This window comes from Arachis ipaensis, chromosome B8 (assembly GCF_059453495.1).
Source record: "Arachis ipaensis isolate K30076 ecotype BB chromosome B8, ASM5945349v1, whole genome shotgun sequence".
NCBI classification, from domain to species: Eukaryota; Viridiplantae; Streptophyta; class Magnoliopsida; order Fabales; family Fabaceae; genus Arachis; species Arachis ipaensis.
Genome location: NC_142443.1, coordinates 139,032,529 through 139,056,408, shown reverse-complemented (window position 1 = coordinate 139,056,408; position 23,880 = coordinate 139,032,529). Strand labels below are relative to the sequence as shown.

The 23,880-nt window shown below is 30.4% G+C and overlaps 2 protein-coding genes and 1 long non-coding RNA gene across 14 annotated transcripts; 2 read left to right on the top strand and 1 right to left on the bottom strand.

Moving 5' to 3' along the window:
• Positions 1-8,747: 8,747 nt before the first annotated feature.
• On the top strand, positions 8,748-12,383 carry LOC107613987 (uncharacterized). 2 transcript variants are annotated; one of them, XM_016316199.3, is made up of 4 exons: positions 8,748-9,036; positions 9,844-11,012; positions 11,261-11,362; positions 12,178-12,383. In XM_016316199.3, exons 2-4 carry the CDS (start codon positions 9,901-9,903, stop codon positions 12,203-12,205), a joined length of 1,242 nt encoding a protein of 413 aa, XP_016171685.2. In that variant the 5' UTR covers positions 8,748-9,036; positions 9,844-9,900; the 3' UTR covers positions 12,206-12,383. The 2 variants fall into 2 exon arrangements, with proteins under 2 accessions (XP_016171685.2, XP_088352175.1); XM_088496049.1 differs by having other exon boundaries at positions 11,861-12,383.
• Positions 12,384-12,884: 501 nt separating this feature from the next.
• Positions 12,885-15,818, bottom strand: LOC107611736 (uncharacterized). Of its 4 annotated transcripts, none has more exons than XR_015896024.1 (5): positions 14,627-15,818; positions 14,363-14,482; positions 13,777-14,281; positions 13,350-13,635; positions 12,885-13,206 (listed from the first exon to the last, which is right to left on the bottom strand). It is a non-coding gene; the product is annotated as an uncharacterized LOC107611736 (long non-coding RNA). The 4 variants fall into 4 exon arrangements; XR_015896022.1 differs by having other exon boundaries at positions 13,350-13,858; positions 13,957-14,281; XR_015896023.1 differs by having other exon boundaries at positions 13,350-14,281; positions 14,627-14,774; positions 15,575-15,818.
• Positions 15,819-20,407: 4,589 nt separating this feature from the next.
• Positions 20,408-22,539, top strand: LOC148550052 (psbP domain-containing protein 2, chloroplastic-like). Of its 8 annotated transcripts, XM_088496056.1 has the most exons (6): positions 20,408-20,532; positions 20,628-20,775; positions 20,882-20,911; positions 21,021-21,118; positions 21,313-21,462; positions 22,264-22,539. In XM_088496056.1, exons 5-6 carry the CDS (start codon positions 21,349-21,351, stop codon positions 22,501-22,503), a joined length of 354 nt encoding a protein of 117 aa, XP_088352182.1. In that variant the 5' UTR covers positions 20,408-20,532; positions 20,628-20,775; positions 20,882-20,911; positions 21,021-21,118; positions 21,313-21,348; the 3' UTR covers positions 22,504-22,539. The 8 variants fall into 8 exon arrangements, 7 of the variants coding, with proteins under 7 accessions (XP_088352182.1, XP_088352179.1, XP_088352181.1 ...); XR_015895971.1 differs by adding an exon at positions 21,993-22,120 and having other exon boundaries at positions 20,628-21,118; positions 22,264-22,388; XM_088496053.1 differs by having other exon boundaries at positions 20,882-21,118.
• The last annotated feature ends 1,341 nt before the right edge of the window (positions 22,540-23,880 follow it).

Here is a 23,880-nt window from a genome sequence, read left to right as displayed (position 1 = left end):
TCCGACGTCAAATAACACCCTTCACAATTATAAGGATTTAGAGATCGATCAACATTTAAAGGCTTCAATTTTTTATTATAAATTCTAAAATCAACATGCATCTGCTCGACATATAGACTCGAATCTGCTTTGACAATTTTAGGTTTGCCTTCCTTAGTCCATAGAAGCACGCTTTGATGCACTGTTGAAGGTACAACACCTACCCCATGGATCCAATATCTCCCCAGTAAAGCATTATAACTAGCCTTTGATGGCACCACCACAAACACAGAGTGTCTCTCCAAAGACCCTACTTTTACAGTCAAAGTGACAACCCACTCGCTGGTGTAGAGGTCCCACTAAAGTCAGTCACAGCAATATTCGTAGGAACCAGATCATCAAGATGCTTTCCTACTTTTTCCAATATCCTCTCAGGCAGAAGACTAATTATTGCCCCACCATCAATCAACACATTGTTTATTTTAAACCCATTCAGTATTGCAATAACATGAAGGGGGCGTAGATGAGACATTTGTCTTTCAGTTGGCCGGAGAAAGAACCCTGGCTCATCTTCTATGCAAATAAAGGAGAAAGCTCATTCATCTTCTTGATCATAATCCTCGTCTGGATTACTTTCATATTTCCCAAGGTATTCAATTGGAATAATCCAGATCGTTCCCACCATATCATCATCTCCTTCATCAAAATACTCTTCATCAACATCAACATCTTTATGCTTGTCGACCCCAGAGGATTGAGCCACTGCCTTACCCTTTTCCATCTTTGCTGGTGATGGAATTTCCTTAGGATAAGTCTCTCCATCAGAAGGAAAAACAATCCGAGAATGCACAGAAGGCGTTGCCCCCTTGCTTATCTCTTTTCCTGTCTCAATTTGAAGTTTCTTATTCCGATTGAAACTTCTTCCTCCACCTCTACCTCTTGGATAACCTTTGGCTCGACCCCAATAGAAGGCATACTGATTTTGGGAAGGTGCTCGATGCCCCCACTGAGGATTGCGCCGATACAGGTGATCACGCCTTTGGAATTCCTGACAATTTCTGATCCACTGAACACCTATAGCCTGAAAACAGCCTAAAGGTGTGCTTACATTCTCTTGAGGGGTTTTCAAACTAGAGCCCCCTATACGCCTGAGTGGCTGCCTCTGACAGGCCTGTTCTTCCCTATGAGCCAACTCTTTCTTCATTCTCTCTTTTTCAAATATTGCTGCCGCTTCAGCATCAAAGACATCATTACACCGCGAACACAGAGATACGTCCCGGTCTTTTATCTTCTACTGAACCAAAAAGTCCAGCAAACCATCCCCCGTTCTGGGATATACAGAACTTACCTGTGACTCAAAATCATCAAGAGCCACATCGAAATCATAAGACATGCCAACCATATTCACTCCTAAGTAAGGCTCGACACAACTGGCATCAACCTCGAAGGGATCTACATCAACCTTCATCTCCTTCTTGCCATTGTCAAATTTCAAACGTCCTTCCATGATTGCCTCTTGAATCAAATCCCTGAAACGCACACAGCTGTTAGTCGAATGACTAGTTGCTTGATGAAATTTACAGTAAGGCTTTCCTTTCAAATCTTTTATGGAAAGTAAAGTTCTACCCTCAGGTAAAACTAATTGTTTATCTCTAAGCAACACATAAAAAATCTGATTAGATTTCGATATATCAAAACTATACTTCTTTCCATTTTTAAGTTTTGAATCATTCGACTTTTCATTACTAGGAAGTTTTTTCAGTAAAGAACAAACATATGGAGGACCTTTCTTAAGTTCAGCCAAATCGACTTCTGTTTCGAAATCGAATTCCTCTTCTGAGGATTCCATAGTTACATATGCCACCTTTTCTTTACGAGTAAATGGTTTACTCCTTGACCTCTACTCACTCCTATATTTTTCTTTTTCTTTTTTCATAAGTTCGGTCTGTCGAACCTTTTCAGCCAGATGGGCCAAATTGGGAATATGCACATTAAGCAATTTTCTGCGCATATAAAATTCCAACCCCATAGTTGCTATTTTCACTATCTTATTCTCATGTAATGACACATAGCATCTACTTCTACTATTTTTGAAACGTATTAAATAATCATCAATGGTCTCACCATCTTCACGTTTCAAAGCCACTAAATCGGTAACTGCTACGTTTATTTCACCTCGATAGAACTGAGCATGAAAGGCTGTTTCTAACTGATTCCATGTTGTAATCGAATTTGGTCTAAGATTCGAGAACCAAGTAAATGCATTCTTAGTCAATGAAGAAGGAAAAAATTTCATTTTCAAAATTTCATCATTAGCTAAATTCTCAATCTCGACCAAATAACGAGCAACATGTTCAGTAGTTGATTCTCCAACTTCACCAGCAAATTTTGTGGTTATTTTTGGATTTTTTACCCCTCTTGGCACTTCTGCCATTTGAACCACTTGGGGAAAAGCGGACACAAAATGTGGTTGATTCATAAAACCAACATTCAATCCAACTCGATTTAGTACTTATTCCACAATTCTGGTGACTTGATAACGTTCACCACCATGTAATCTGGCTAAAAAGTCATCAGCATTTTGGCCTCAGGGAACCACGTGAGAATTTTCTCGATTTGGAATATGGTTTTCATTTTGAAAAATATTTTCCATTCCTTCGTTATTTCCCCTGGCATTATGCCTCTCACCTTCATCATAATCGACGATTCGAGCAATCCTCTCGACTTGTCTAGCAAGACGCTCGAATCTCGATTCATGATCAGCCATCATGGGATTCAAAATCGTAGTCATTTGCTGAGTCAATAAATTGACCAAGTCATGTTGACTTTCCTCCACTTGTTGTCGATATACTGCCATTGAATTCACAGCATTCGAAGTGGAACCCACATGATAATCACGATAATACTCGGAATGTTGTGGGTTTTGAACATTATTCGCTCCATTTACATTCCCAAATGGACAGGCGGCATAAAACCACCCACCGGTGGGGTATAACCGGGAGGAAGACCATAAGGGGGCCAACCAGCGGTTAATGGAGGTTGATATGGTGGCACAGGACCACGTGGACGAGTATTACGTCCAATATTTCCAGTTTGAATAGTCATAACGACTATACTTTCAGTTCTAATTGCACCTTCTGAACGTGAAGACACATCAACTTGTTGTATGGACACTGGTATACTATCATTGGTGGACGAACTACCATTTACATTTGATAATTCATCAGCCATGTGAATGGTCTTCCCACTTCGTAATTGCATACACCAACAATTACTGAAAAAATATCTATTTGACACACTTCGATTTAAAACTGTCCCATCGGGCGTGCCAATTTGTTTTTTCGATTTTTAGCAAATCGATGGTGGTTCGATATCTAGTGGTCTGGGAGCGAAACCTACTCCTCTGTGCGAGTACCAGTTTTCTAGAAGTGCATCAAAAGCGTCTTCGATTAGACCAAATTTAAAAATTAAAATAAAGTAAATCTATAAATTAATAATTAAAACTTATAAATTGAAAGTTTTGAAAACTAAATAAATAATAAATGGAAAGATTTGCAATGAAATTAAAAGAAGACAATAAAATGCCTTTGATTGGATCGAAAGGACTTCAACATAAAAGATTCAAATGCAGAAGGATAAATTGAACAAACAAAAGTAAAGAACGTTTAGTAAATAAAATTAATTTAAATGATAAGTTTACAGAAAGAATAAATTGAAAGAAAGGAGAAGATGGAAGGAACCCTACAGAAAATGTAACTCGATTGCAAACTCAGGGATTCGCTGGGATGTGAGAGTGCTAGAGTATTTTTTCTGAGTAAAAGTTCCTCTTCACTAAGATTTCCTAATATTTATAGGCTAATTTTTACATAACTGACGATTAATTGGTAATTAATTAAAATTAAATACAACATTTCAAATTTAAAGTGCAGTCTTCCTTGGTAACCGTTTTCACCGTATAATTGTAGATATTCCCCATGATCTCCTCGTGCAATAAAAGCTATTAACTTTCCACTTTCACAACTATTCGACCGGCTCTTTCAAAGGCCTTACTCGATTTTTCGAATCGAACCTTCTCCTCGATTTGACTCACTCGATCAACAAAACAATCGAAAACCAAATCGGCACCAATCACTTCCAATTTTATACTTACGCGCGTGTCTTCTCGAGAAACCATACTTGACTCGTTTCGATTCCACTTACTTTTATCGAAAATATTTTTCGATCAAGAATGTGTATTATGATAAAATTGGAAGTCAAATTATTTATTTTGGTAAATTACCCTAAAACAGAATTAATTAAGATTCTAAACTAAGATTTAAAACAAAACTAAAGAATGACTAATTTGTGATCAAATAATAGAATCAAGAATCATGTGAAATAGAATGTGACCTAACAAAATGAAAGATGTTATGAATAAAAAATATTAATCAATTAATATTGTATGGAACACTTTTAATTTATCTTTAAATATATGATATATGAAAATCAGCGGTAAAACTAATATATTTATCTAAAAAAGTTACAAAACAAATGATTAATGATTAATGATATATATTAATTAAATAATATTATAAATAAATATTTTAATTTATTATTTTATAATATCATTTTTTAAAAAATACATATATGCATGTAATGAATTCTCTATTTATGTTTGTTAAAAGTTGAGACGGAATTGCAAGTTAGAATACAATATATTACAGAGTACGTAGTTAGTATTAAACTATATAAATTAAGATTGTTTTTTTTTCTTGTCTTCATCCCTTCTAAAGTATATCTTTTTTTTTTCCTTAAAAATTGCTTCATTTTTAATTTTCTATGTAAATCATAGGAAGGCAAAAAATATATACTTTATCTACTTTCAATCTTTTTTTACTATATCTTAATCCAATATAAATAAACATCTTTTATATTATCACAAATCATTAAAAAGTTATAACTACCTTTCATAGTTATCATAAAAATGGAATTTTTGGTAGGGTTAATTATGAGCCATTTTTTTCTTACAATTTTTTGAAGACAAAAAAAATAAAAGTAATACATAATGTTCGGTACTTCGGGTTCCGGATAGGTCGGTGGAGCTCTGAAGATGGAATGGTAGGAACCAGCCTTGGTCTGGGTCCTGAGAAAGAGGGCGGAGACTTCACGACCTCCCGAGCTGCTGCGGTGTGAGGGGGGAGCCATCTGCAATGACACTTCGACGCCCAAGTCAGAAATAATACAGATGACCGTGAGAGTAGTAGAATGGTGACGTGGGAGAGGGGTACGACCCTCCCCATTTATACTCTGTCAGTAGGGCGAGTCCAACAGGCTAGGTCTCTTTCCTGAAAATTTTCCTTCCCAGCTGTCAGGTAGCTGGCTACTTGAAGGGGAGGTGTCCGGGTCGTGGTCCGGACGTGCGGCGCCCAGCAGACCGACCGCTCGGGTCGGGTAGCACTGCATGCCGGGTCGACCAGGCAGAGCACTAGCTGAGCTGGGCCGTAACACATAATTAATTTAATAAATGAAAAATGATACAGAAAGATAAAAAAATTAATAAAATTAAACAAAGACATGAAAGAAGAGAATGGAATAAAAAATAAGACGAAGTGATTGAAAATGATGCGTAAAATAGAAAAGTAACCGCAATAGGAATGAAAAAAAAGTTAATTGGTAATTTATTTTTTTGACTTTTTTTTAAAATAAAAAGTTATATCAGTTACTCTTTATTGATAGGGTTAAGATGGGAAAGCAGAAATTGGACACCAAACTCTTCTATTCCTTTTATTTTTTTTTTATTATCATAAAAATGAAAGAGATTTGGTATAATTAATTATGAGTCATTTTTTTTTATAATTTTTTGAAGACAAAAAAAAGTAACACATAATTAATTTAACAAATGAAAAACGATACTAAGAGATAAAAAGAATTAATAAAAGTAGACAAAAACCTAAAAGAAGAGAATGGAATAAGAAAGACCAAGTGATCAAAAGTTATCTGTGAAATAGAAAAGTAACCGTAATAGAAATGAAAAAAAAGTTAATTGATAATTTACTTTTTTGACCTATTTAAAAATAAAAAGTTATATCAGTTACTCTTTATTAATAGGGTTAAGATAGAAAAGCGAAAATTGGACATCAAATTCTCCTATTACCTCTTCTAGATATAAAAAAATCTCTATAAAAAATTTATCAAAAAATTCTTATCTTGAGTTTTTATTTTTTAAAATGAACTAACACAGGGATGTCAATGGGACGGGGTGGGGGCGTGGGATGCCTCCCTGCTCCCCGTTCCCAGAATTAATCCCCATCCCCCCGTTTTCCGCGTTCCCGTGTTTTTCGCGGGATCCCATTCCCCATCTCCATATGTTTAATATTCATATAGAAATTATAATAAAAAATATAAAAAACAAAAAAATAAATTACAAAATATTATTATAAACACACAAACATATCTTATTCAAGATTATAAGTCCAGAAATATAACATAGCAAATCATAGTCCATAAAATAAAATCTTGAATAATAGGGTTAAGGTTTTTCAATGAATGAAATTATTAAAAAAACCCCTATATTAGAAATAAAATAAGAGTTATTAAGTAAGTTCAAAAATTCGAGAAATTATCGGGGATGGGGCGCGGATCCCCGCTGGAGTCCGCTTGTCTCGGGAAAATTTTGCTCCCTATTCCCATCTTCACGGAAAAAATTTTCCACTATTGGGGCCCATTCGGGGCGGTCCTTGCAGGGATCTCCACTTCTTGAAAATTTTTGACACCCCTAAACTAACATGACCATCCTATTAAAAATCAGATTGAAATTAATCCGTTCCATCCAATTAATTAAGAATTAGCTATCAAATTAGTTCGATTTAATATATATTGTTTGATAGAAAATTAATTAAAAATAAAAAAATTATTAACTATTTAAACTGGTATATATTTTAACAGTTAATCGATTCAAAATAATAAACTACAAAAAAAAATTTAAATCTATTTTTTTAAAATATTTTATATATATTTATATATTATTTTATTATATCCAATTAAATCCTAATTAAATTTCGATTATATTTTATTATATCTAATTTTTGAAATAAAATCTTTTCTATTTTTAATCATAATCTAATCTAACTAACATACTCTAGCTAATAAAAGTGAACTTTATATAAATGTATTCACTTATATAAATGTGTTTAAAAAAAGAAATCCAAGCAAAAAGCTAGTTAAGAAGACAAAAAAAAAAACTTAAAGCAAGAATGAGTCGAGAAAATCATACTGAAAGTAATTCGTTCCACCCAATTCTATGGTGCTAATACAAGAAAAAAACATGTTATGAGGATCATACGTGTTTTGTTTAAAAAGTGACGCATAAATTTTTTTATTGTTTCTGTTACAATTTTTTAATTGATTTTCTATTCATGTTTCCCTTCTCCTATGTGAGGTTTTTTTTGTCAGGATCTATGTGAGATTAAAGGAGGATAATTGTAAGATTAATTAATTTGGCTATTTGCACTGAACGCTTGAAGAATTTGATTTTTTTTAATGTATTATTAATTTATTATACCTTTTATAAAGATAATTGTAATGCTTTTTTCTTCACATTATATGTTTAGGAACACTTTAGACACAAATACATTACATCAAATTATGATTTTTAAAATAATAGCTTAACGGAGAATATTTATTTTACGCATACTGAAATATCTGAAACAACAATTTATTAAGAATTATTAGAAAAAAATATTGCTTATCTTAAAAGAAAAATTGTTTATAAAGAAAAAAAAACAAAATATTATTTTTTATGATTATCATTTATGACTATAGAAGAAAACAATATATATTTTTATAATTATATTGATAGTTTGAAAATATGAATATTGAAATAAGAATAGATTAATAATTGTGGTTATAGTTAGGGTAATCTCCAAAATTTTGTTAGTTTGTGAAAATTAAAAGGTATAAAAATAATATAATATATTTACCATGTGAATAAAAGTTTCAAATAAAAATTATAACTTGATATCCAATTAACTATAAAGAAAATCTATTAGTATTTTGTGCATGGATGAAAAAAATAATAAAAAACTATTAAAAAGAAAAAGTTTTTCAACAATACTAGTGTCATACATTTTATTTTTTTGGAATAAAAAACTAAATAAATGTTGTTATGATAAATTAAAATATTAAAAATAAATAAAATTTGTGAATACAATTACTAAGAATTTTAATTAAATAAAAACCTACAAAAGCTTAAAAAAAACTCTCACATAGGAGAAGGGAACAGGAAGAGAAAATCAATTAAAAAAATTGATTGAAACAATAAAAAAGAACCACGCATCATTTTTTAAACAAAACACCTATAATCTTCATAGCATGTTTTTATCTTGTGTCAGCACTACAAAATTTTCCTTAATTAAAAATTACCATCAAATTAGTTTGATTTAATATAAATGGTTTGACAGAAAATTAATTAAAAATAAAAAATTGACTAACTAGTCAAACTGATATCGTATTTTAATAGTTCATCGGTTTAAAATAATAAACTACAAAAGATTTAATCTTTTTAAAAAAATATATATCTTTTATATATTAATATATTATTTTATTATATAAAATAATAAACCACAAAATATATCTTTTTAAATCTTTTGAACATTTAATTCTACGGTTGGATAAGCATTCGATTTGGTTTTCAAACCTCAAACATGGCATTTATTGAAACTACTAGTAAAAATAAAAATAAGGGTAACAAATGAGTTCAATTTTTACAATTCCAATGGCTTTGAAAACTTGCTTCACTCTTCTCCACCATTTACAACACTCTTCTTCCAGAACCTTCTTCTCATTCCTCTCTTTCAATTCTGCTTCCTGCATTCTTCACAATGAACCTCACAACAACCACATCCTGCATTTCTCAATATTTTTTACTAAGAGGGAGCTCCATCTTACTCTTCTTCTCACAATTTTTCTTTCGAGCAACTTATCAAACACTAGTGGTGCATTGTTGATGGCTCAAGAGTTGGACTTGGAGCTTCACAGATACACTGATTCCAAGGAAGGTTACACTCTTCTTGGACTAAGGTAAAATTATTTACCCATTTTTTTAGCATTCAAAATTACTATTAACCTTAATCTTTGATAAGCTTTTTCTACTGTGAAGAATTGCGTATGTTTGTTTTCCTCTCTGTTTGGTATGATGTGTTGGAAAATGATTCAATAGAGTTAAATGGAAATGGAATGAGGTGGGTAAAATATTGAGTTAAAATCTATATGTTTTCCTCTCTGTTTGGATTTTGATCCCAATGAAAAATTCTGGACAAGATCTCCTCCTTCTAACATAACCCCTTGATTTTAGGCTTCAAGATTAAGTACTACTTTATTCATATTAACTGCCTTCAATATCTTCACTATGTCTCTCCATTTTACTACTTTAACGCCTACGCCCTCACTACAATATTGTATTTGAATTTTGGTTTTATATTTAAACTTATATTTAATTTAAATCAATATTTAATGCCTTTTGTTCTTGAGAGTCTTTTGTTTTAATTAAAAACTATCTAAATTTACATAATACAAAAAGATAAAAAATCCTAGAATGAAATTTTAAAACAGAAATTTGAAAATGAAATCTTTTAATTTTTATCCATAATATAATATAAATTAAATTGACACACTCTATTTTAACAAGTGAAGCTTGTATAATGCCTTCTTATAGTCTTTTGCTTTAATTAAAACTATCTACATTTACATAATACAAAAAGATAAAAAAAAGAATCCTAGAATGAATTTTTAAAATGAAATCATTTAATTTTTCCATAACCTGCTGGCCTGACACTCTCTATCTTAAAAAGTGAAGCTTACATAAATAAATACTATATCTAAAAATAGGAAACCAAGAAACAAGAAGAAGAAATAGGAAACCAAGAAAGAAGAAGAAGAAGAAGAATGAGTGACGAGCAATCAGATTCCGCAATGATGAATCCGTGGGATATCGGAGACCCGTGGGATATGATAGACTTTTATGCCGATGAAGCACCGCAGTTTCAGTTTGAGTCTCCGCCTCTGCCTGAGCCCGTCTGGAATGGGGACGAAAACAAGATTGTTGCCGCCAATGTAGGTGATCCCCAGCCCCAGCCGTGTGCCATGGACGTGACTGGTAATCAACCACCTCAGCCGGTTATTGATGAGTTTTTCCCGGAAGCTATGAAGAGGACAGAGCACTATTGTGGAAGCCCATTATCTGGTTACCAACCACTTCAGTCTCAGCCTCAATCATGTGCCATTGACGTGTGTGGTAATCAACAACCTCAGCTACAGTCTCAGCCTGTTATTGATGAGTATTTCCCGGAAGTTATGAAGAGGACAGAGCACTATTGTGGAAGCCCATTATCTGGTTATCAACCACATCAGTCTCAGCCTCAGTCATGTCCCATTAACGTGTGTGGTAATCAACCACCTCAAATACCGTCTCAGTCTCAGCCTTGGTCTCGGCCACTTCAGTCTCAGCCTCAGCCGTGTGCCATTGGCATGTATGGTAATCTACCACCTCAGCTACCGTCTCAACCACCTCAGCTACCGCCTCAGCCTCAGCCTCGGTCTGGGCCTCGTTCTCAGCCTTGGTCTCGGTCTCGGCCTCGGCTTCTTTCTGAGCCTCGGCCTCAGTCTCAGACGGAAATAGTAAGGATGGCGACGAATGAGTTTTTCGCTGACACATGTGGTTATCCCCCACCTCAGCCTCAACCTCCGGTCTGGACTTGGGAGGAGAACAAAGCTTTTGAGTCTGTTATTACCAGTTGTTTTCAGGATTCTATACTCAACCACCGGGAGGCAGTGGCTGCTCGTCTCCCCGGCAGGACCCTAGTACAGCTGAAAGAACGCTTCCAGAAGCTGATGAACGACATCAGTGCCATCCATAACGGTTATCCTACAAACACTCCTCTCAATGCTGCATCTGATAACATGACCATCATGATGGAACACAACCCTCCCTCCATCCCCATCATCAATGCAACAACACCACCACCATTACCACCTTATTCGACGGCTCATCATCATAGGTCGGTATTCTCAATATTTTCATTCTCTTCTTATTTCGCAAGGTTTATTTCTCGTATTCTTTCTTTCTTTTTGTTTACTTATTCATATAAGTTTTATGAACAAACCTAATAAACAATGAACCTTTTTTCCCTTTGATTTGCTTTTGAAATAAATAAAATATTTTGAAATGGAGATGATCAAATATATAAATATTTTTGTTTACATGAAATTCATTGATTATCAAATATTTTGTTTATTATCATGGCAGGGAGGAGGTACTGCCGGCTGCAGAGGAGGAGCTCGTGCCAACTGCAGGGGAGGAGGCAGCACCAACGAAGACAGGATATCATTGGACCCAAGATGAACATAGGTATTTATGATTATATTACTTTTTTTTGCCCCTTATTTATTTATTTATTTATTATCTAGTTGAATATTGGTATTTTAAAAAAAAAAGTGAAGCAACTAATATCAACATATAGGAGCACTTCTCTTGATTTAGATATATCTCTAACTTGTCCATGGTGATTGTCTGTTGTCTACAATATATAAGTCTAGCACCTCTTTCTTGTAAGATCGATTTCACTGCTCTCTTGTTAATTAAAGGTTTCATACATCAATGTTTTTGTGTATCAATAACTAGCAATTTGAGCAAGTTCTAAAGCAATTTTTGTTGATTGCTAAATTTATTTTTGTTTTGACCGTGGTTGGCATAATAAGGTTTTTGGTTGGACTGAAAACCAAAAAAGAAAAAAAAAATTGTTTGATATCTAAAAATATCGTTACTAATTAAATAGTTTATGTTTTTATTTAAAAAATTTTAGTATAAAATTTGTTAATAGTTATTTCAAAAATCATATTTTGGTAGGTTATTTCTTAGAGGGTACCAAGAAGAAGGTAAACACTGGAAAAGAATTTCAGAATATTATGTAAAAACAAAAACTTCTAGTCAAATTTCCAGTCATGCTCAGAAACATTTTTTACATCAAGAAGAATCGGCTAAAGGAAAAAAGCTAAGAAAAAGCATTTTTGATGTAATTTGATCATCGTAAGTCATTTCTTTACTCTCAATTAGTTAATCTAATTCAATTTCTACTAATATAGAAAATATTTAATTGGCTATTTTAAACTCTTTTATGTTATTATTCATGATAGTTACACTATTTTAATTGTTTTTCAATGTAGAAATTGTGTCCTATTCCGAGGTTTTTAATGGATGGAGGAGGATTTGCTTAAAGGAGGAAGAACATGTAAATGGTTGCACATATCTAATTGCCCTATTTAGGTTGCACATATCTAGTTCTAATTAATTGTTAGCTAGTTTTGTAAATCAATATAGATATAATTGTGATTCATAACATTTTTATCAATAATATTTGATTTTCTAGTTCTCTGGCCTTGATGGCAATGCCGAAGAGGACAGTGAACTAGATTTTATCGAAAGTCTTGATGGCTATGCCATAAGGACTTTTGGTAAAAAAGATGTATCTTTTTAAAAGATTATTAGCTTCAAATGTATTAATTAAACAGATATGTAAAATTTTTTTAAAAGTATTTCATCCATAAAAATTAGTTATAAGATATTTTTAGTTAATTTTATACTTTTATTGATGATTACTTCTTTTTTATATTTTATTTGATGTCATTGAAGTTGAGAGTTAGTATAAGAAGAACTTGACACTAATTAGATTATAAACAAAATATTTAATACTAATTAGCTTGTTAAGTATTTACACAATTACTCCAATTAACTTGTTGTGTGCTGTATTTACATGATGCCAGTAACAAAATTTTGTTTTATTAATATTATTGCCTTTTTTTATGAATGAGAATAAGTGACTTTTGTAATAAAATTTTTGTTTTTATTTATCCTGAAAATCATATTTACCAAATTTTAAAAATATATATATTGCAGAAGTTTATAACCCCCACAATTTTCACAATTAAATTAAAAAAATGTTGGTCTTACAAAGCTGCTCAATTGTTTTTACATCCAAACAAACACAAAAATAAAGCAACCTAAAGATGGCTAAAATATCACAAGAGTAAATTAATAACAAATCAAGAATTCAAGACAATGATATCTCCGAAACAAAATGTCAGAAGTAAAATGCGTATTTTGTCATTTTCATAATGGTCTTCCCTAGCGGATAGGCAGCTGAGATTGAATGCAAAAAGTGGAGACCTAAAGAGATATTTCATACTGATATTGATCTGCCAAAGAAAATGAGAAGATGAAAAATGTCAAATTAGTCTTAGAATAAAATTAAGTAGATATAAAGAAAAGATTTTTTTTTTGAACAAAGAAAGCTCAACACACTAAAGTGGAGCGACCGTAAAAGGAGAAGTTTGTTTACCTTTGTTTCTAAATTGTACAAAGGAGTGTGTAATGTTCACTGAACACTGTTGCAAAACAAAAAAAAAATTCATTCAAGCTCTGAGAAATTATAAATATGGTTACAAATATATGTAAAAATATCGGATTACAGATTGATATGGAAACACATTAACTGTGACTAGCTAGGAGTATAAATGAAACAAACACAAGAAAACAAAATCTTGATTTAGATAAAATTGTATTGGTCTTTCATCCCTGGCGTCAATGCTTGGTTATGGAACCAACAATCAAGAGGACTCTACTTCCTGCCAAAGGCATAACACAAACACAATGTCATACAAATTTTAAATGTGTCATATCAAACGGTTAAAATATAGATGTATGAACTATACGCAAAAATGATTTGATGATGACATGTTTCATATAATGTTAGAGCAGTAAACTACTTCCTCTTGGATGTTTTGGATGTTGGAACAATCTTCTCTTCTCTAAACTTTTATATCGATCCTTTATAAGGATACAACAACCCTACATATATGTCATGGAAATTGAAAAGTTACTTGGATGTTTTAAAAACTCAGAAAACAGATAACAAAAAGTAAGCAAGAGAATTTTTACAAGCTTACCTTAAGGTTCTGGATGGATCCATTTATTTCGTCGATTAGGAGAACTTGAGGGGGAGCAGGCTCAAACTTATTAACGAATTGTGATAAATATACACTCACAAAGAATTGTGTATGGAATAATATGTGTTAAGTCAAAACCACTGAAGTACTCTTAGCATGTTCTCTCGTTCGAATAACTATGATTTTGATGGCAAATTAAGATAAATAGAAAAGCCTACTTACTTGTGCTTTCCTAAGCGTGGTGGCCGTGCCTTTAACCTATCTTAGCATGTTCTTCTGCTTTTCCTCATCTTCTTGCTTGATTTCCTCCATAATTTCAGGTATGCTGTAACCAGAAGAATCAACACAGCTCAAATATCACGCTTTGTCGTGTTTGGAAACATAGAAAAAGATCAATTCATACTACCTGTCAATTTCTTTCGACCAGTCCTCCAACTTCTTAGCTTCTGCTTCTTTTTTCTGTTGTTCTTTGTGTCTGAGTCTCTTGTTCAACTCAACTCTAGTGACCCTCTTTGTTTTGATAGGCCTGTTGGATGAATATTCAAGCAATACAAATATATCAGATTTTTAGTTATGTATGGAACCTATTTACAATTACAAGCATAATATGAGTCAACATAAAAAATAATAATAAATAAAAAAGCAATAAAATGACCATAAAATATCTTACAAGATATAATGATACTTTAGCCACTTTATCTGATCTTGTCATCTTAGTGATGAAGTTGTGTGAATTGCTAAGTTCAGAGGATATTGGAAATTGAATTTTGAGGGTTCATACATTTTCATAAATCATAATCCTTTAGAAGCTCTTCAACCTAACAAAATTTTAAAAGGGTCAAAGACAAATTTACTCGCAATATATACTGATTATAAAAATCAATCAAGTCCTGATGCACCAAATACATCGGACATCTAATCATCTAACCAAGATTGTATACTTTTTGGAACTCGCCTTGACTTGGGTTTTAGAGTAGAAAGAAACATTAGAATTTGGTTTATGTTTAAAATAATTCACATGGGGAGGCTATGGTCCTTGCAAGCATTTGCCAATGTTAGCACACCAACAACATCAACACCAATAGATTCTGTTTTGTTAGCCTCAAACCACTTCAAATTAAATGCACTAGTGAAATCATCAACATTAAAAACATGAGTAGGCTTAATAGTCTCAATATCAACCAAGATTCATGACCTATCTTCTAAGCTCCCATTTCCAAACTCAAAGGGTATTATCACTTGATTATGACAAATTTATAGAAATATTTGTAAAAATTATTCTCACACTGCAATTTACAACTTGGTTTAGATATTCTGATATTGAATGGAATATACTAAAAAGATTCTCTATTGAGCTTTCTCTTCTTCTTCCATAAATCAAAACAATCAATTTAATTAGTAGAAAACCTAAGAGCAGAGTGAGCAAAAAATCAGAACAAAAAAAAAACATGAAGAGAAAACCAGAAGTGAAGGTGGAAAGCAGAAGGACAGAAGAGCCCCTTTGTTATGGGTGAGGGGCACTTCTCCTCTTGTAAACAGGTGAAAACCTAGCAGAAAAAAAGAAGAAAAATAAACCAGAATCCAAATAAAGAAATAAAGGAAGAAGGAGAAGAAGAACATGCGGCGGGCGTGGTGGAGAATGCTCGTGTCGCTACTGCAGATTTGAACCGCGCACAGCGCTACGCTGATCTGGCAGAGCAGAAGAAGCAGAGGAGCTAGCAGAGCGTAGAAACTTTGGGGAGGTGCAGAGACGGTGATGGATGAGTGAAAGAAAGAGCAAATAGCGGCTTCTCTCCAATCTGTCACGGAATTCGCCGCTAAACTGCAGAGAGCGGCTGTTTTTGAAACCGACTCCAATAAAGCACTGCTACATATTTTGCGATACGATAATATTCCTTATTGGATTGAAAAACCAAAAAGAAAAAGATTTTTTTTTGTGATTAAAAAAAATTATTTGATATATAAAAATATCAATGCTTTTTTTTTTTTACCAAAAAATAGAAATTCTCGAACCCGCAATTTTTTAGGTGAATATAGAAAGATTATGTCATTTAAATTATAATTTATTGGCATAAAAATATCAATACTACTCTGATTATTAAATATCAGTGGTACTAAAGTGCCATTATATTCTATGATTTGTAGTTATTAATTAACTATTATTAGTATTTTTAATAGTATAAAATTATATATTTTTTTATAATTAAATACTAAATAAATTTTAATAAAAATGTTGCTCTTTAAAACTCTCACATTAAATAATATATGTTTTTTTTTTTCTAAATCAGCTATATTTTTCATATAAAGTTCATTCATAATTCTTTCAAAATATATTTGTCTTGTTAGGTTATTTTGTGAAGAACTTGAATAATCAGGATATAAATCATATTGATAAAACATTTTAGAAAATGATGTTAAAACCAAATTTCAAGTATAAATTGTTAGTGATATTAAGAAATTTTGTCTACATGACTGTAGGTACATTTGAGAAACTTCAAAAATTATTTGTTTGAGCTTTTAATTTATAAAAAGTAGTAATATTAATGTTTAAGTGTAATTTTTAAAATTAAATTGTAATTTTTTAAAAAATTATTTAAGTATTTGTAGAGAAGTTAAAAAAATAATTTATTTGTCAATGAATAATAGCTCAAATGGCATAGTCTCCTCATACTTATTTTGTAATAAAAAATTTTTTTATCACATCTTTTTTAAAATAAATATTTTCAGAACTAAAAAATCAAATACAAAATAATTTATTTATAAGTAATTTTTAATATAAATATTTATTATTTAAATTAGTTTTTAAAAAAAATTAATTAAACTATTTATCCAACTGAAGCTACATCACATGAAACATAAAAAGAAAAATCGAAAAAAAAATTATTTATGACATAATGTTATAACCAATACTTGGTATTTTTTTTTTAAATAAATAATTTAACTATTTTATTTATCGAATTATATATTTTATAGTATATTTATCAATTTGCATCATATGATTTATCTCATTTACAGTATAAATGAGATGAGTTTGTGTGTGGAGATAAAATAAGTCAAATCTTATTTGTGAACGTATTTCGTTTGCAAACAAGATATTTAAAATTTGAAAAACATGTGTATTGTTATAAAACAAATTACGATTCAAATAATATCAATTAGTACTTATAAAGTTTAGTGAAAGAAATTAAAACGAAAATGATGTTTGAACAATTAATACTCAAAAAGAGTACATATAAAATTTTAAATTAAATTATAGAATGAATTAGATTATTTAAATTTAAAACAAAAAAACTTTTACGTATTCAAGTTACATAATAAAAATAAATACGATAAATGAGATAAATCATGTGATGTAAAATAATAAATATACTACAAATTACTTATTTTAGTAAATAAAATAATTAAATTATTTATTTAAAAAAAAATCCCCAATATTCGCCACCCTTCTCTTAATTGTTTAGTTAGTCCCTATTAATTATAAAAATATTTAATTAGTTATTTTAATCTTTTTAAAGTTTAAATTATATTATGTATCCTAATTATACTATTTAAATTTTTTTATACAGGAATAGCTCCATAATTTGAGTTTTAATTGATGAGACCATTTTTGTGAGAATGAATTTTTTAAATAGAAAAAAATACTACTCAAATAAAAAAATCATCTATATTGAATATTGATCGACTTAATAATCATTAGTTTAAAACGCATCAATTAAACGAACATACAATTAAAAGAACCTGTGAAATAGAAATTATTTATTTTTTAATAAACATTTAAATTAATCTTCTAACGACTTTTAAATTAGATACTTTAATTCACTATAAAATTTTATTTTAAAAAATTTTGGAGAATAAATTGAATATTTACTCTAAAATATTTTGGTAACTTTTTACTGTTATTATTAATTATTTTGTACTCTGCTTTGATTGTTGTTAAAAGAATTGATTATTAATATAAGAGCTTCGACTAAAGATGTCAAATACATTGTTCAATGGAAGCTAATTATATATCAAGTATATATAGGTCTTTAAGATAGAAATTGGCCTGCTTAAGAAAAATTTGTCGAGTTAAAAGGTCTTTTTATTTTTTTTTTAATAGACAATTTTTAACTAAAAACAAATAAAATAATAAATTTTTGGATACTTATCAACTTTGGGTTAAATATTTGAGATATTTTGATTAAAACTTGGCATATTTAAGTTAGGTTATTAAAAAAATTATCAAAAGCATTAAAAATAAATTAAACGAGAATGATAAAAAAAAAAAAGTTAAACAAGTTAAATGGACCAATTTATTTATTTTGTAGGAAAATCTATTTAATTCATAACCTTTTTATTAATAATATTTGATTTTCTAGTTCTCCGGCATTGATAGCAATGCCGAAGGGGACGATGAACTAGATTTTATCTAAAGTTTTGATGGTTATGTCGAAGGGATTTTTGGTAGGAAAGACGCATCTTTTTAAAAGATTATTAGCTTTAAATATATTAATTAAACAGATATGTAAAATATTTTTTAAAGTATTTCTTCCATAAAAGTTCGTTATTAAATATTTTTAGGTAATTTTATACTTTTATTAATGATTAGTTATTTTTCATATTTTATTTGGTTGTCATTGAAATTGAGAGTTAGTACGAGAAGAGCTTGACACTAACTAGATTATAGACAAAGTATTTAATACTAATGAGCTTGTTAAGTATTTACGCAATTACTCCAATTAACCTGCTGTGCTGTATTTACATGAAGCAGTAATAAAAATTTGTTTTATTAATGCTATTATTGCCTCTTTTTTATGAACAAGACACTTTTGTTGTTCTTATTTATCGTGAAAATCATATTTACCATGACGGCCTTAAATAAAAAAATAAAGACAAGATATAACAGAATTATCTGTTGTTCATAGAAAAAAGTTATTTTCATTCCATAAAGGAAAAAAAAAAAAGGCAAATCCATAAAACATACTTCAATTTAAGTTATATATTTTCCATGATATATTTCTATGTTATATAATATGTACACTTTCTATATAAAATTATTGAATAAATTCCTATGTAAGTTGTTTTATTCGATCACAGTAAATATGATTCACAATACTTGTTGGAATCTTATTCACAATTTATCTACTCCTTGAAGAGATCAGTTATTTTCATATTCATTGCCACCATCATTGAATTCTTTATTGAAATTGTTCATTAAATATGCCAGTTTTTACTTGTCCTACATTATTGTCTTATTTCATCTATTTTTTGTTCTCGTGCTTGAGTAGTATTCAAGCCATTCTTTCTCTTTTGATTTCCCATTAATCTTTTTATGCCATTTTTCGTTGGAGAACGTTTGCCATAGGTATTTTTCTCAACTCCTTGCTTCACCTCTTTGTTTCATGGTAGAACCTTTATGATCTTGAGTGTCTTCGACTTGGCGCTTTAGTTTAATTTAGTGCATTATTCTTGTTATGATTCCAATAAGCTAATTTAGCTACAAGCAGTGGCGGAACTTGAAACAAAATTTTGGGGGGCCAGATAGAAAATAATTGTCAAAATGTTTTTGATATGGACCCATTTAAGATAAGTTCGTCTAATCTCATCTCTCTGGTTTGGGTGATATTGCCAAATTTAAAGTCGTTTTTCAAGATCTCGTTCCAAAAAGTTAAGGTTAAAGTAATCAGATGTAACTTTTTTGAACTTTTGAAGGTTATATCTCACTTTTTTCATGATTCATTAAAGTAGAAGAACTATCTACAGGTGTTGATATTGTAAAAGTTATATGTTCTCCTTCTTAAATATTAGCCTTCCTTTTAAAAAATGTATCAATTCTTTGATTTTTCATTATTATTTTATATAAAAATTTGAATATATATAACAAATATTAAAATTTATAATATTTATTGAATTTTTTTTATCAATTTATACAAATACAATAATATTAATACTTATTGAATATTCTATTTTTTTTATCATATAAAAAATTAAATTAAATAAATAGTAAAATATAAAATAATATTAAATTGAATAAATAAAAAATATCTAATTTTTTATATTTGAACTTAAAGATAGAGAGAGTGTTGTTTATTGAATTTACTAGATACTTTAAGTCATAGTAAAGTATTTAAGTTAATTGAACTATTTTTTATCTTTTGAATAAGTACTACTAAGTTTTTTTCCCCTTATCTGAACTAAGCTCCGCCACTGCCTACGAGAGTTTAATTTAATTTACACTTGAAGCTATTTTGTTACTGCATTACATCATCAGTTTTTACTTTTGTGGTAGGCAAGAGTCACTTCAATTTCTTTTTTACTTAGAATTTGATACATATGTTGCTCCTAATAAGCAATGAATGTTGTTTATGCAGTTAAATAATTTTGGAAAAACAACAGCAGATGTCACCTTGCTTTTTATATGGACTGTAAGTGAAACTTTTTTGTTGAATATTTACTATTACACTGTTGGTGTTTTAATGTTTTATCCTATTCTTGGCCCTTTCTGTTGGGGTGCTTAATGCAAACAATTGATGTATGCATTCAGAATTCTGTTGGAGGACTTTCTGAGTTTACTGGCGATCATTTTAATTCAAAGATGTAAGAAAATTGTGACTTGTTCACCTTCTTTGTGAAAATCTCCCATTTGATTGCTTTTTATTCTAACATTCAAGATACATATTATGTCATGCTAGGGTGAATGACAAAGTTATTCATTGCTTCAGATTGGAGCAGCTGTTGCAGCAACTCTGACTATTGCTTCAGATGCTCAACAAACCGTCACATTTTCACTAGCATGAGACTTCCCTGAAGTCAAGTTCCGGCAGGAAGGGTTTACAACAGGTTGGCTGTAGAGAACTTGTATAAAATTTCCTGTCTTAAGACTATGCTTAACTAACAAAACTTAACGGACGTTACACTAAATTCGATGGTACAAATGGGGTTGCAGCTGCAAAGATTGTGCATGATGCTACTATCGGTAATACTCTTTGATGAGATACATTAAATTTTGTATTTCTGTGGTTGGGATTGCTCCATCTTACTCTTCTTCTCACAACTTTTCTTTCGAGCAATTTATCAAACACTAGTGGTGCATTCTTGATGGCTCAAGAGTTACTTGGAGCTTCACAGATACACTGATTCCAAGGAAGGTTTCACTCTTCTTATACCCTCTTCTTGGACTAAGGTAAAATTATTTACCCATTTTTTTAGCATTCAAAATTACTATTAACCTTAATCTTTGATAAGCTTTTTCTACTGTGAAGAATTGCATATGTTTTTTTTCCTCTCTGTTTGGTATGATGCGTTTGAAAATGATTCAATAGAGTTAAATGGAAATGGAATGAGGTGGGTAAATTATTTTTTTTCTACAATGAATAGGGGGATGGGGCAACTGCTTTGTTTCAAGATGCAAGTATGGGGAGCAACAACATTGGGGTTGTCGTGAACCCAGTTCGTCTTGCAAATCTTGGAGACTTCGGGATCCCCGAGTTTGTAGCTGATAAGCATTTACAAGCAGAAAGGCTTAAGGTAAGGTTCTTGTTTCCATTGCTGGAACTTTCTATGACCAATGCAAAATTTGAGTCAAGTGTTGATGGTATTGATTAGAAGAATCTCCCTGTACTTCTAGGGTAACAACATAAGCAAGGGAACAATGAGCTGGAAATTTTTCTTGGATTAGTTTGATTCTGTTGTGAACAGATTTTAGCTAATACTGAGCACTAAGACACTAATGGCTAAATTAACTAATTGGCTTACAGTTGTCTTCTGCGTTTCATTCATTCCAAATAATTACATATAATAATCTAGAACATTCCCTTTCTATCACAAACTATTGGCACCTCACCTATTCTCTAAAATATTCCTATAATGATTTCTTTTATCCATAGCAGATTCTTGGTTGATCTTTATTTATTTAAATCAAAAGTAGCAATGATCATAGATATATTCACGGAGCAGGAGTTCTTTAACAAATATAGGGAAAGGTCACACGGGTTCAAGCCATGGAAACAGTCACTAATGTAATTATCAGGTTAATTTGTGTACATTACACTCTTTAGGTGTGGCCCTTTTCCGAATCCTGTGTTAATGCGGATGCTTGTTCACCAGGCTAACCCTGTTGCTTCTATATTTCGACGAAAGGAATAATGGCCATTACATATAGTTTGCTCTGCATTTAACAACTAAAGTAAGAAGGCAAAAAGCTTATTTCTCTGAAATAGTGAAATATTCCTTCTGTGTTCATAATTGTCTTTGATCCTCAGGAATAATCAAATGTCTATGTGATTGTATATCATTTTAACTTGTGTGTATTATTCTCCTCATGTTCAGGAAAGTACAAAGGAAGCTGAACTAATTGCAGCTTCAGAAAGATCAGGGGATGGAAGTTTGCAAATTTATGAATTTGAATACATCATTGATAGTACTCGTAGAGGAAAGAAGAGGATATTGACCTCAAAGAAACTCTATCTTCTTAACATTGTTCATTCTGATAAACCAGAGAGTCCTCTTGAGCCACATAAACAAATTATTTTAGATCAAGTTCTCCATTCCTTTAATGCAGCAGCTTAAAACTTTGGAATGAAAATCTCATTTCTTCTCTGATTATTCTCCCTCTTTTAAATTTTGGTTCTTAAAATATGGCAATTGATTTATGTTCAGTCTTGGTTGAAAGTCATAAAAAATCAACCAGACTGAAATTCTAGTGTATAGATTTTATTTATATCACTATGTTTTAACTTATATATCTACATATTACTTAAACAGTTGAACATTATATCTTTTTAAAAGGAAAAATGTTGCAGGAGGTGTGTAATTATTTTCAACAAAGATAAAAATGTTGATTGCATGAGCAAATTATTTTCAGAAGATTATAGTAAGCAAGGTCTCAACTAGATTTAATTCACAGGCATAGAATCCTTTCTACTTATCCTTCCTCCCTTAAGCTATTTATGAAGAAAGAGAAAAAAAATACATAGTTATAATTATATAATTGAAAACGGAAATCTAAATATTTTGGCTCAGAAATATTGTTGGTTAAATCGTAGTTTCAATTTTGAATATAGTTAGCTGTGTAAATAGGAGTGTTAAACAAATTGGTCCATTTAGTTCAGTTCGTTTAGATCTACTATAAATTTAAATAGATGAACTAATTATATATCAAATATATATGGATATTCAAAATAAAAATTTAATCTTTTTTTTTTAAAAAATCTTTCATTCTAAACGAGTTAATTTTTTTTTGTTAATTTCTTATCTAAATAGATAACTTGTAATTAAAGCATGTGTACAAGGAAGGAAAAGAGGATTAGATTGTTGGCTACTTGGCCAGAAAAAGTTTGAAGTCTCATCCAAATTTTCATTCTATAGATATCCTACAAGGCAAATTATTGCAGATGATTTTAGAAGGACACAATATTTCGATTAGAAAGCAATAATAAATATTATTAATTAAGTTTAAAATTATGAATAATTTTTTAAATAATAATATAAAAAATATCACTATTTTTATATTCTACAAAATTTATAAAAGAATTATAATAAATCAACTCTCCATAAATTATATATTAACTCTATCAAAAAATTATATATTAAATATTATTTACATAATAATATAATATATATTATCTTATGACTAATTATACATTAGATATTATTCTCCTCTCTTGAGTTTTGGTTTTTAAAATATGACAATTGATTTATGTTCGGTTGAAAATCATAAAAATCAACCAAACTAAAACTTTTAATCCAACTTTTAGTAATTAAAAGTCAAATGATTAAAATCATTGAATGCTAAATATTTTTCACCGAATTAATTTTTTTGTTATTGAAATTAAAAGGAAAGTGAGTTGTTAATTAATTTTAAATTTAAATATTAATAAAAAAATAAAATATTATTTTAAATTTTATCTCATTAATTAGACTTAATTTTAAAATAAAAAATTATTT

Excerpts from the sequence above, each read along its gene's own strand:
- LOC107613987 (XM_088496049.1), top strand. The coding sequence starts at position 9,901 with ATGAGTGACGAGCAATCAGATTCCGCAATGATGAATCCGTGGGATATC. Across the intron at positions 11,013-11,260 it reads TCGACGGCTCATCATCATAG|GGAGGAGGTACTGCCGGCTG; the intron begins GTCGGTATTCTC and ends TTATCATGGCAG. Across the intron at positions 11,363-11,860 it reads TGGACCCAAGATGAACATAG|GTTATTTCTTAGAGGGTACC; the intron begins GTATTTATGATT and ends ATATTTTGGTAG.
- LOC148550052 (XM_088496056.1), top strand. The coding sequence starts at position 21,349 with ATGGGGAGCAACAACATTGGGGTTGTCGTGAACCCAGTTCGTCTTGCA. Across the intron at positions 21,463-22,263 it reads TACAAGCAGAAAGGCTTAAG|GAAAGTACAAAGGAAGCTGA; the intron begins GTAAGGTTCTTG and ends CCTCATGTTCAG.